The sequence below is a fragment of the Eriocheir sinensis genome, chromosome 7 (assembly GCF_024679095.1).
Source record: "Eriocheir sinensis breed Jianghai 21 chromosome 7, ASM2467909v1, whole genome shotgun sequence".
In the NCBI taxonomy this organism is placed as follows: Eukaryota; Metazoa; Arthropoda; class Malacostraca; order Decapoda; family Varunidae; genus Eriocheir; species Eriocheir sinensis.
In genome coordinates, this window is record NC_066515.1 from 18,601,093 (window position 1) to 18,614,400 (window position 13,308).

Consider the following 13,308-nt stretch of genomic DNA (forward strand, 5'->3'; position numbering starts at 1 on the left):
GTAAAAGGTAAGAGTCGCCCAGGTGTGTTATTTGGTGGCGAGGTGAAGGGGGAAGGACTGTGATTAAGGGGTTAGGCGCACCTGGACCGGGGAGACAGGTAAGGGGGTTAAGAGAGAGAGAGAGAGAGAGAGAGAGAGAGAGAGAGAGAGAGAGAGAGAGAGAGAGAGAGAGAGAGAGAGAGAGAGAGAAATTGAGTTTAAAGAAAAAAAAAGTGAGTCGAGATGAAAAAAAATAATATAAAGTTAAATGAAGTGATACATATATTTACTCTCTCTCTCTCTCTCTCTCTCTCTCTCTCTCTCTCTCTCTCACACACACACACACACACACACACACACACACACACACACACACACACACACACACACACACACACACGCACACACACACACACACTCTTACTAAGCCCGCCCCCATCACTCACCGCCGCCGCCGCCGCCGCCACGGAAGAGGGAAAACATCACTTAAGCCTCATCATTTATTTGGCGAGGCCGCGAAATATTTTACAGAGGTCGAGAGGAAAATATTAAGGAGGGTAAATACGAGAGAGGGAGGGAGGGAGAGAGACTTAACTATGATCATTGCTATCCATCGACACCTGAGAAGAAGAAAGGTTAATTAGGGTGTAGATTTAATGATAGTGAGAGTAATAATGATGAGAATGACGAAGGAAAGTATTAAAAAAAGTAAATAGGAGAGAGTGAGAGAGAGGGAGAGAGACTTAACCATGATCATTGCTATCCATCGACACCTGAGAAGAAGAAAGGTTAATTAGAGTGTAGATTAAGTGATAGTGAGAGTAATAATGATGGAAAATATTAAAGAAGGTAAATATGAGAGAGAGAGTTCGTTATGATCATTGCTATCTATCAACACCCGTGGAAAAAAGATTAATTAGGTGTTTGTTGACTAAGTGAATAATAATAATAATGATGATGATAATGATAAGATGAGAGAAACTTTATTATGATCATTGTTATTCATCGACACCAGTGAAGAAAGGTTAATTAGGGATGAGGATAATGATAGTGATGAGGATGATAATGAGAGAATTCGTTTGTGCGTGAAATTTTAAGGTTTCGAACGCTACTTTTTATCCTCTTCCTCCTCCTCTTAAATCCCTCTTCTCTTCTCTTCCTTCCTTCCTTCCTCCTCCTCCTCCTCCTCCTCCTCCTCCTCCTCCTCCTCCAGCGGGAAAGACAAATTTTTATGGCGCTTATAACTCTTCAGGGCGTCACGGCGTTTATGAGCCGAGGCCTAATTTTCAACCCCCCACCCCCCCCCCTCCTCTCTCTCTCCCTCTCTCTCTCTCTCTCTCTCTCTCTCTCTCTCTCTCTTGGGGGGTGTCAATAAGGGTGAGAATATTACTTTAAGACGCTTGGATCTCATTCTTAATTCTCCCTCATTTCTCTCCCTCCCTCCCTGCTCTCCCTCTTCTCTCCCTCTTCCCTCCCTCCCTCTCTCTCCTTCTCTCCCTCTCTCTTTGGCGTCGTCGAGACCATCAAAATTTAACTCTATATTTCTGGGGTTCCGATCCTCCTTTGTTTCGTCTATTGTTTGAAAGGGGATTGGATGCGACGCGCTTCCTTTGTTTATGATTTACGCCCCGTTCTTGTGGTAGAGTTTATGGGGGGTTCTTTTTTTTTGGGGGGGGTAGAGGGGAGGGGGGGATGTATGGTGAATGGGTGGGTGCTTCTAATGGGGGGCTGTTAGGTTAATGTTTCCTTGTTTAATAAAGAGAATAATGAAGAGAAAGGAGTAACACATATTTGAGTTCATTTCATATGTTAATCTATTATTTTTATTATTATTTTTATTCCTATTCTTTCTTCGTCTTATTCTTATTTTTATTTTTATTTTTATTTTTGTTCTCATTCTTTCTTCCTTCATGGCTATTTTTCTTCTTTTCTCCCTCCTTGTTTCTTTTTTCTTCCTCATCTTCTTTCTGTTCTTCTTCTCCTTCTACTACTACTACTACTACTACTACTACTACTACTATCTGGTATTTTTAAGCTATATATATATATTTTTCTTTTGTTCAGTAATCCGTAAAAATAAAGTAAGTTCATGGTAGAAGGTAGAGAAACGGTGTGATGTTACTACTACTACTACTACTACTACTACTACTACTACAACTACTACTATTACTACTACTACTACTACTACTACTACTATTATTTCTACCACTACCACCACCACCACCACCACAAGTCAGTCAGCCGGGCCACTAGACTCCCTCACAAACTTGATATCAGCTCCGATTAACCGAATGAGCAAATTACTGAGAGGTCATTGAGATAAGCTGCTCCGGCCTGAAGAGAACGGGAGGTGGTGGTGGTGGTGGTAGTAGTAGTAGTAGTAGTAGTAGTAGTAGTTGTGGTGGTGGTGGTGAGTGAAATTATATAACAAAACGCAAAAATAACAAAAAGTCGGGACAGTGCTTTAAATTTAGGACTGAAGTAGGTTTTTTTTTTTTTTTTTTTTTTTACAGCTAAAGAAACAGCTCAAGGGCAACAAAAGAAGGTGTATAAAAAAGCCCGCTGATCGCTGTTCCCACAAAGACAAAGGTAATGACAAATGAGAATCTGTTGTAGTTTAGCAATAAGGTGGATAATCGCACACCAGTTATTTATACATTAATACACTGAAAGAAACAAACAACATAAAAATCAGTATTAATATAAACTTAACCGACTGAAAAAACATATTCCGATTCACCTTCGAACTAAACAGACAAATTAAAAAGACAGTACAGAACCATTTTTTAGCATTCACTGTTCTTCTCTCGAGCAACATAACCATTTTTAACGTTCACTGTTCCCTTAATAACCCACATAACTCTTTTTTTCCTCATCCGTGTTACCTCCAATAAGCTTACCTGCCGTCAGAGTGGACAGGTGCGGCGGGGACGGCGGTGGCGGAGCGCGGTAATAATTCACCTTTATTTTCCTTTCCTAATGCATTGCGCGCGGCCAAATTATGAAGGATTCCGGGCAGGACGCGGCCATAAAGACTGAAATATCGGCGGCCATAATTAGATGAGTTTTTTGAGGAGGAGGAGAAGGAGGAGAATTGAAACCAGGTAAGAGGTGAAAGATGGAAGAGAACGAAGCAAGAGGAAAAGATAGAAGAGGAAAAAATATGAGTATGGAGGAGGCGGAGGAAGAGGAGTGAAGACGGAAAGGCTCACAACTCCTCCGAAAGCCCTGCCTAATGCGAGCGATTTCTTGAAGGGGGAACGCTGGGAGAGAGGTGCGTTTGTTGACTGTTTTTCGTTTCTCATTTGTTTGTGTTTGGTGATGTTAGTTAGGCGTGTATTCTTAAACATTTCGGAGCCCAAGGACACACATTTGGCAGGGCTTTCGGAGGAGTTGTGAGCCTTTGCGTTTTTGCTCTCCTCTTCCTATTCCTCCATGTTAATTTTTTTCCTCTATTTTATCTTCTCCTCCTATTCCTCCATGTTCATTTTTTTTCCCTCTCTTTTATCTTCTCTTCCTCCTCTTCTTGCTATTCCTTCTTCCACTTCTTACCTGGCTTCAATTCTCTTCCTTCTCCTCCTCCTCCTCCTCCTCCTCCTCTTCTACGTTTTCTTCCATCTTCCACCTCTTACCTGGCTTCAAGTCTCTTCCTTCTCCTCCTCCTCCTCCTCCTCCTCTTCTACGTTTTCTTCCATCTTCCACCTCTTACCTGGCTTCAATTCTCTTCCTTCTCCTCCTCCTCCTCCTCCTCTTCTACGTTTTCTTCCATCTTCCACCTCTGACCTGGCTTCAATTCTCTTCCTCCTCCTCCTCCTTCTGTCGCTGGTGGTAATTTGACAAAGCCTCTGTACCATGAACGTGAAAAAGCACTCATTAGAACGCGTCTGATCTCCTTTTTGGACCCTGGAAATAGTTTATGTGAGGACACCTGAGAACACCTGCCCTGGCTCACACTAGGTTAATGCACTGTTCAGGCCGGGAAACACATATACTGCACTTCACTATATAATGTTTTTTGTCCCGGAGAGTTAGTTAAGTAATACAAGGCCTTTAGTGGTTGTTCTTGAAGTGATTTCGTGGGCCATCATTTTTTTTATTTTTTTTTACGGCAGAGTCAGTTCAAGGGCATAAAAAAAGGTAATAAATGTGAAAGAAAGAAAGCCCGCTACTCCTTCCCTCCCTCCATCACTCCCACACTCTCCCTTTCCTCCTTCATCTCTCCCTCCATACCTCTCCATATTTTTTCCCTCCTTTCCTCTCCCCCTTCATCTCTCTCCATCTCTCCCCCTTCTCCTTGTTTTCTCCCTCCGTCACTCTCTATTTTCTCTTTCTCTTCGTCTCTCCCTTCCATCGTATCACCTTTCTTTACTCCCTCTCCATCTCTCCCTCCCTCCCTTCCTCCTTGTTTTCCCTCCGTGCCTCTCCCTATTTCTCCCCTCTCCATCTCTCCCTCCAACTGTTGCCCCCTTTTTCTCTCCCTCTCCCACTTTCTCCAACTCTCCCTTCCTCCTTGTTTTCCCTCCGTCCCTCTCCCTATTTCTTCCCTCTGCATCTCTCCCTCCCTTCCTTCCTTGTTTTCCCTCCATCCCTCTCCCTATTTCTTCCCTCTCCAACTCTCCCTCCCTCCCTTCATCCTTGTTTTTCCCTCCGTCCCTCTCCCTGTTTTTTCCCTCTCCATTTCTCCCTCCAACCGTTGCCCCCTTTTTCTCTTCCTCTCCCTCTTTCTCCAACCCTCCCTCTCCTTGTTTTCCCTCCTTCCTTCTCCTTATTTCTTCCCTCTCCATCTCTCCCTCCCTCCCTTCCTCCCTGTTTTCCCTCCGTCCCTCTCCTTATTTCTTCCTCACTTCATTTCTCCCTCCAACCGTTGCTCCTCTCTCTCCTCTCTCTCTCAACTCCCTCTCCTTGTTTTCCCTCCTTCCTTCTCTTTACATTCTTCCACCATTTATTTCTCCCTCTCTGTCTCCCTTTCTGTTCCTCCTGTCCCTTTCTCTCCCTTCCTTTCTCACTCCCTTCCTCTCCACTTTCTTCTCTTTCTCTCTCTCTCTCCCTCTCCCTCTCCCCTTTTTTTGCTCCCTCTCTTCCCCCTCCCCCCGCACCATAGTCGCTCCCTTCCTCTTCCACCATTTATTTCTCCCTCTCTGTCTCCCTTTCTGTTCTTCCTGTTCCTTTCTCTCCCTCACTTTCTCACTCCCTTCCTCTCCACTCTCTTTTTCTCCTCCTCTCTCTCCCCCTCCCCTTTTTGCTCTCCCTCTCCCCCTCTTCTCCCCCGCCTCCCTCCCCCCCGCACCATAGTTTGCTAACACCGCAGCTAAGCTATTAATTTCCTAGTCTATTCAGCGAATGTAATGAAATTTAGATGCAAGACGAAGATAAGAAGAGGCTGTGTGTGGGTCGAGGAATTGGTGCGCCCGCAAGATATTGGTGATTTCCCTCCCCTCCCTCCCTCTCCTCTCTCCCTTCTCTCCGTCTTCACCCTCTTCCTCTCTCTCCTCTCTCCTCCTCTCCTCTTCTCTCTCTTCCTCTCCCTCTCTCTCTCCCTCTCCTCCTCCTTCTCTCCCTCTCCCTCTCTCCTCTCCTCTCCCTCTCTCTTCTCTCCCTCTTCACCTCCTCCTCCTCCCTCCTTCTCTCCTCCCTCTCTCCTTCCTCTCTCTCTCTCTTCACCCTCTCTCCCTCTCCTCCTCCTCTCTCATCCTTTCTCTCCCTCTCTCTCTCTCTCTTCTCTTCCTCTCCTCTTCCCCTCTCCTTCCTCCCTCCTCCTCTCTTTCTCTCTCTTCTCTCTCCTCCTCCCTCTCCTCCTCCCCTCTCCCTCTCTCTCTCCCTCTTCACCCTCTCTCCTCCTCCCTCCTCCTCTATCTTTCTCTCTCTTCTCTCCCTCTTCACCCTCTCCCTTCCTCCCTCCCTCCCTCCCTCTCTTCTCTCCCTCTTCACCCTCTCCCTTCCTCTCTCCCTCCCTCCCTCTATCCTTCTCTCCCTCTCTTCTCTCCCTCTTCACCCTCTCCCTTCTCTCCCTCCCTCTCTCCATCCTTCTCTCCCTCTCTTCTCTCCCTCTTCACCCTCTCCCTTCTCTCCCTCAGCTGTTCGTCTCTCCCTCCTTCAGTGTATGTTTCCTCATCTTTCTCTTTCCTCCTCCTCGTTTTCATGGTTTTCTGGTTCTCTCTCTCTCTCTCTCTCTCTCTCTCTCTCTCTCTCTCTCTCTCTCTCTCTCTCTCTCTCTCTCTCTCTCTCTCTCTCTCTCTCTCTCTCTCTCTCTCTCTCTCTCTAAACATAAAATGATATCATGCGTGCAAAATAAACATAGTACTCCCCAATGTGTGTGTGTGTGTGTGTGTGTGTGTGTGTGTGTGTGTGTGTATGTGTGTGTGTGTGTGTGTGTGTGTGTGTGTGTGTGTGTGTGTATTCTCTTAATCAAGGGCAATTTGCATTAAACGATTTCAATCACTATGGAGAGGACTGTGTGTGTGTGTGTGTGTGTGTGTGTGTGTGTGTGTCATTTGTGTGTTTGCATTGGAGAGAGAGAGAGAGAGAGAGAGAGAGAGAGAGAGAGAGAGAGAGAGAGAGAGAGAGAGAGAGAGAGAGAGAGGGCAGATAACCAAGCTTATGACCGATTATCTCCTCTCCCTCTACCCCCTCTCCCTCTCTCCTCTCCCCCCTCTCCCTCTCTCCTCTACTCCCTCTCCCTCTCTCCTCTCCCCCCTTCCCCTCTCCCCCCCCATTCCATCACTGACCAACCCGAAATGCAAATGAGCGCAGTATCGACGGATTGAGCAGCCCCCCCCCCTCCCCCCACTCCTCCTCCTCCTCCTCCTCCTCCTCCCGTTCCAAAAATGCTCAGGGTTTGCGCAAAGTCCCGATGGATCTATTAAAAGGGTGATTGGCTTAACGTTAATGTGGTTTCGTTGTGGTTATTTCTTTCGCTGTTCGGTTGGTAGTATCTCTCTCTCTCTCTCTCTCTCTCTCTCTCTCTCTCTCTCTCTCTCTCTCTCTCTCTCTCTCTCTCTGTCTCTCTCTCTCTCTCTCTCTCTCTCTCTCTCTCTCTCTCTCTCTCTCTCTCTCTCTCTCTCTCTCTCTCTCTCTCTCTCTCTCTCTCTCTCTCTCTCTCTCTCTCTACACACACACACACACACACACACACACACACACACACACACACACGGGACTTCATTGATATCTATTGTTCCTCGCATTGCAGACAGCCAAAAGCGGATGTCAGGTGCAGATGACTGACCCTTCTCTCTCTCTCTCTCTCCCTTACTCTCTCCCTTACCCTCTCCCTTAACCTTCCCTCAATCTTCCACTATCTCTCACTTCCCTTAGTGACCTTCTCTCCCTTAACTTCTCTTACTCTCCCTTACTCTCTCCCTTAACCTCTCCCTTAACCCTCCCTCAATCTTCCACAATATTTCCCACTTCCCTTACTGACCTTCTCTCCCTTAACTTCTCTTACTCTCCCTTACTCTCTCCCTTACTCTCTCCCTTTACTCTTCCTTAACCTTCCCTCAATCTCCCACTATATCTCTCACTTCCCTTACTGACCTTCTCTCCCTCCTCACTCTCCCTTAACCTCTTACTCTCCCTTATTTTTCCTCACTCTCCCTCACTCTCTCTCCCCTTCCTTCTCCTCCTCCCCAGAAGTGTCGCAATGGGAGGGAGATAATGCTACGCCACATTGTCCCTAAGAGCTGAGATTTTGAGCTTTATGGGAGAGAGGTGTGAGGGAGAGGTGTGTAGTGTGACCCTTTCTCTCCCTCTTCTCCCTTTCTCTCTCTCTTCTCTCTCCTTCCATCTCTTTCTTTCCTCTTCTCTCCCTACCTACGTATAGCAAAAGATAGGGAGGTGTGAGGGAGAGATGTGGTGTGTTCCCTCTCCCTCATTCTCCCTTTCTCCCTTTATCTCCCTTCTCTTTTATTTTTTTCCCTTATATTTTTATTTCTATCTCCCTTCTCAATAGGTAAGGTGTGAGGGAGAGGTGCCAAGTGTGCTCCTTCTCGCTCCCTCCTTTCTCTCCCTCCCTCCCTCCCTTCCCTCCCTCCCTCCCTCTCTCCCTCCCTACACCTGTGTTTGTCCAAGTATTAAACAAACACAATAAGAGGGAGGTTCATGTCTCTTATTGTCCAGACTTCAGGTACAGATTCCTCCCTCCCTCCCTCCCTTTCTCTCCCTCCCTCTCCTTCCTCTCTCTTACCTTTCGTTGATTCGTGGGACAAAGGAATTGGCGTGGATTGTTTAACGAAGTGGTTGGGGGGAGGGAGGGAGGTGGGGGAAGGGGGGTTGTGGTGGTGATGGTTTAAATATTTACATGTGTTTGTGTGCCATATGTGTGTGTGTGTGTGTGTGTGTGTGTGTGTGTGTGTGTGTGTGTGAGGGGGAATACCTTACACACACACACACACACACACACACACACACACACACATTATGCAAGATCAACATTGCTTTTCACGCCAGAATAGAAATGATGAAGATTTGAAGGGGAATCCAACCCTTTCCTGCGCCCTCCACCCCTTTCCCTTCCCCTCCCTTCTTCCTCTTCTTCCTCCTCCTCTTCCTCTTCTTCCTCCTCTTCTTAATCCCTATCACCTCTACTGGATCTTTACCTTACCTTAGAGTATTTGCCTTTCCTTACCTTCTCCTTCTACACCTCTTCCTCCTCCTCTTTTTTTTCTTCTTCCTCTTCTTCTTCCTCCTCTTTATCTCTTTCCTTATTTCTTCCTCTGTGGAAATATCTTACCTTACCTTACCTTATCTTACCTTACTTTACCTTCCTTTTCCTTCTCTTTCCTTCCCTTTCCATCCCTTCCCTTCCCTGCCACTCCCTTATTTTACCTTACCTAACCTTACGTTCCCTTCCCTTACCTTACCTTACTTTACCTTACCTTACTTTCCCTTACTTTCCCTTCCCTTCCCTTCCTTTCCCTTATCTTCCCTTCCTTTCCCTACCCTTCCCTTCCCTTCGCTTCCACTCCCTTATTTTACCTTACCTAACCTTACTTTCCCTTCCCTTCCCTTCCCTTTCCTTCCCTTATCTTACCTTCCCTAACCTTCCCTTCCCTTTCTGTATTTACATTTCTCCTCCTCCTCCTCCTCCTCCCCTAGTTTACCTTGGTTTCTTTTTTTTTTCTTTTGCATATGAGATGAGTTGTTTTAGGTTTGTTTGTGTGTCTGTTTGCCTTTGTTTGTTTGTTTGTTTGTCTGCGTGTGTGTGTGTGTGTTTGTTTTGGGTGAGTTAGTTTCAGCTTTATTTTTTGCTAATTTTCTCTCTCTCTCTCTCTCTCTCTCTCTCTCTCTCTCTCTCTCTCTCTCTCTCTCTCTCTCTCTCTCTCTCTCTCTCTCTCTCTCTCTCTCTCTCTCTCTCTCTCTCTCTCTCTCTCTCTCTCTATATATATATATATATATATATATATATATATATATATATATATATATATATATATATATATATATATATATATATATATATATATATATATATATATATCTGTATCTCTGTGCCCACAACTTTATTATTTTTATCATTATTAACATTTTTCTATTATTATTTTCATTATTGTCATTATTATTTTATTATTATCATTATTTTTTTGTCCGCAGCATGCCCCCCTCCCCCTTCCCCCCGCCCACCCGTCCCCCGCTGACACGGGCCTCACCTGAGAACGAGGAGGACCAGGTAAGTAAGGTGTTGTCTTTGTTAATTAGTTACAGGTAGACTAGATATACCTGTACGTTCATTGCATTTTTATTAATATTCATGATAAGAAAAAAAATACATTGAAAATTTGAACCTGGAGAAAGAGAGTGAAAAAAAAAATGAAAATTTGAACCTGAACAAAAAGAGTAAAAAATATATATATATATATATATATATATATATATATATATATATATATATATATATATATATATATATAATATATATATATATATATATATATATATATATATATATATATATATATATGGGTGGCTGTTCGTCGACACTTGGGACCTCTTCTTTGGCAACGCCCTCTACGCCCGTGACAGGATACACTTGACGTTCAAGGGTGTTGAGGCTCTCTCAGACTCCCTTGAGCGAGCACTTGGTACCCTGAGGGATTTTTAGTAGAGGCGAATGGGGGAGGAGTAATGGGAGCAATGGGAGGAGTAATGGGAGGGGACATCTAGCTCATAATATAACCAGGCAGCTTAGAAGTAATTCTAGGGGAGTAACAGAGGACGGGCTAAGAATCTTCTATACTAACAGCAGGAGCCCCAGAAACAAGATAGACTTACTAAGGGGTGAAGCTTGTTCAGAAAATTTTGACATAATAGCGATCACTGAGACATGGATAGACACTGCTAATAGAAATTTTAGATCAGAATTTGAAATAACGGGTTATCAGATGTTTCACAAAGACAGAAGGGGCAGAAAGGGAGGTGGAGTTGCGCTATATGTTAAAGACTCACTTAAATGTTTAGTTAACAATTCAGTTAAAACTAACATGGATTCAGAAACAGTTTGGGTGGACGTTTACAAAGGGAAAGAAAAACTAACTCTAGGAGTTCTGTACAGGCCACCCAACCTTAACAGGCAGGACACGAGTATATTACTACAGGAGATTGGCAGGGCGAGTATGAGTAGAAATGTCTGCGTAATGGGGGACTTTAATTATAGGAATATAGACTGGGAAGACCTAGTGGGTGACCTGGAAGCCGAGGACTTTCTTGAAGTTATACAAGATAATTTCCTTAAGCAGGTAGTTACTGAGCCTACCAGAGGAGATAACATATTAGACTTAGTCCTAACCAATAATGGGAACTTGCTACGTGAGTCGGAGGTGGGCGGAGAACTAGGAAATAGTGACCACAGAACGGTTCGTTTTAGCTTAGACTGGGCGGTATCCCGCGAACCAAACCCAGTGTTAGTGCCAGATTTCAGAAGAGCAAATTACGAGGGGCTTCGAAGACATCTTGAAGGGGTAAACTGGGATAATCTAGGGATTCATGAGGGCCAGAACTGCGGATTGGAGAGCCAGGAGAACCAGGTAGAAATGTCTTACAATAATTTAGTTAGAGTAATAGTAGAGGGGCAAGGACAGCATATACCACAGCGAACACTTAGAAAAGAAAACAATGATCCTAAGTGGATGACTCGTGGACTAAAACACGAGATTGGGTTAAAGAAGGGAATTTATCAGAAAATAAAGAATGGGGAAACACATCTCAGGGGCCGGTACGTCGAACTATCTAGATTAGTTAAGAAAAACACCAGGATAGCAAAAAGGAACTATGAGATCAAAGTAGCAAATGAGGCGAAAAGTAATCCTAAGGGCTTCTTTCAGATGTATAGAACAAAAACACGGGAGAAAATTGGACCGCTGAAAACAAACACAGGGGAGCTAGTAGAAAATTCCGAAAATATGAGCACATTGTTGAACGACTACTTCCTTTCAGTATTCACACAGGAGGATGGAACGACTATACCGGAAAGAGTTCAGATGTACGAGGGCGGGGATGGCGATAAATTGAGGGATATAATCATTACCAGGCAAGTAGTTCAGGATGAGATAGATAAGCTTAAGAAGAACAAGTCGCCAGGTCCTGACGGGATATTTCCGAAGGTATTAAAGGAATTAGGTGATGTACTCAGTGACCCACAAACTGACATCTTTAAGATGTCGGTAAATACAGGCTATGTGCCGAGCCTATGAAAAGTAGCTAATGTGACGCCGATTTTTAAAAAGGGGGACAGGTCAGTTGCTTCAAACTATCGCCCAATTAGCTTAACATCGGTTATAGGCAAGATGCTGGAGTCCATAATAGCCAGGAACATTCGGGAGCATTTAGAAAAACATAGCTTAATTCACGACTCGCAGCATGGGTTCACAAAAGGTAGGTCATGCCTCACCAATCTCTTGTCCTTCTACAATAAAGTATTTGAGGCGGTTGACAGATGAAAATTATGATGTAATCTATCTTGATTTTAGTAAAGCGTTTGACAAAGTTCCTCACCAACGACTGTTGCTTAAATTACAGGCTCACGGAGTAGAGGGTAAAGTTTTGAACAGGGTCAAGGCGTGGCTTAGCAATAGGAAGCAAAGAGTGCAAATCAATGGTAAAAGATCTGACTGGAGATGTGTTACGAGTGGGGTCCCACAAGGTTCGGTATTAGGTCCACTTTTGTTTATTATTTATATCAATGACTTAGATACAGGAATTAGTAGTGATGTTAGTAAATTTGCAGATGATACCAAGATCGGTAGAGTAATTGAGTCGGATCAAGACGCTAGTATTCTCCAAGGTGAACTGAACAGATTGTATGACTGGGCGGATAAATGGCAGATGGAGTTCAATGTAGGGAAGTGCAGTATTCTGAGTGTAGGTAGGAACAACCCCTCACATAACTATTGCTTAAATGACACTCTCATAAGCAGGTCTGGGTGCGATTAGTGAGCTCTGATCTCCGTCCAAGGGCACAATGCATTCAAGCTAGAAATCGAGCTAATAGGGTACTGGGATTTATTTCAAGGAGCGTAAGCAACAGAAGCCCCGAAGTCTTCCTCAAACTATATTTAGCATTAGTTAGACCTCATCTTGACTATGCGGTTCAGTTCTGGTCACCCTACTATAGAATGGATATCAAAATGTTAGAATCGGTGCAGAGGAGGATGACTAAGATGATTCAGGGGTTGAGAAACTTACCATACGAGGAAAAACTCAAGCAGTTAAACTTGCATTCTCTAGAAAGGCGAAGGGTGCGTGGAGACATGATCGAGGTTTATAAATGGATGAAGGGCTTTAATAAGGGAGACATTCATAAGGTTTTGTTGGTAAGAGAACCGGGTAGGACACGAAGTAATGGGTTTAAACTGGATAAATTCAGATTCAACAGGGACATAGGCAAAAATTGGTTTACTAACAGGGTGGTGGATGAGTGGAATAGGCTTAGCAGTCATGTGGTGAGTGCCAATACAATTGTCACATTCAAAAATAGACTAGATAAATTCATGGACAGCGATATTAGGTGGGGTTAGATACACGGGAGCTTATGGTCAAAGGAGCTGCCTAGTACAGGCCTACCGGCCTCTTGTAGACTCCTGCGTTCTTATGTTCTTATGTTCTTATATATATATATATATATATATATATATATATATATATATATATATATATATATATATATATATATATATATATATATATATATATATATATATATATATATATACACACACACACACATTGTTAAAATAGGACATCTTTATCATTTATTTCATTTATTTTATTTTATTTATTTTATTTATTTATTTCTCGAGTACAGTTCATCTTTCATCATCTTCTCCCTCTTCTTCCTCT

General features: G+C 43.8%; 1 protein-coding gene across 2 annotated transcripts in view; it reads left to right on the forward strand.

The window, feature by feature from the left end:
- Positions 1-13,308, forward strand: part of LOC126993924 (LIM domain only protein 3-like) — an 89,239-nt gene that overhangs the window by 69,069 nt on the left and 6,862 nt on the right. For both annotated transcript variants that reach the window (XR_007748581.1, XM_050853112.1), the window contains one exon: positions 9,568-9,643. Coding sequence is in view for 1 of the 2 variants with exons in the window: in XM_050853112.1 (XP_050709069.1) it covers positions 9,568-9,627 (60 nt within the window). In the remaining variant the exon portion in view is untranslated. The remainder of the gene's footprint in view (positions 1-9,567; positions 9,644-13,308) is intronic.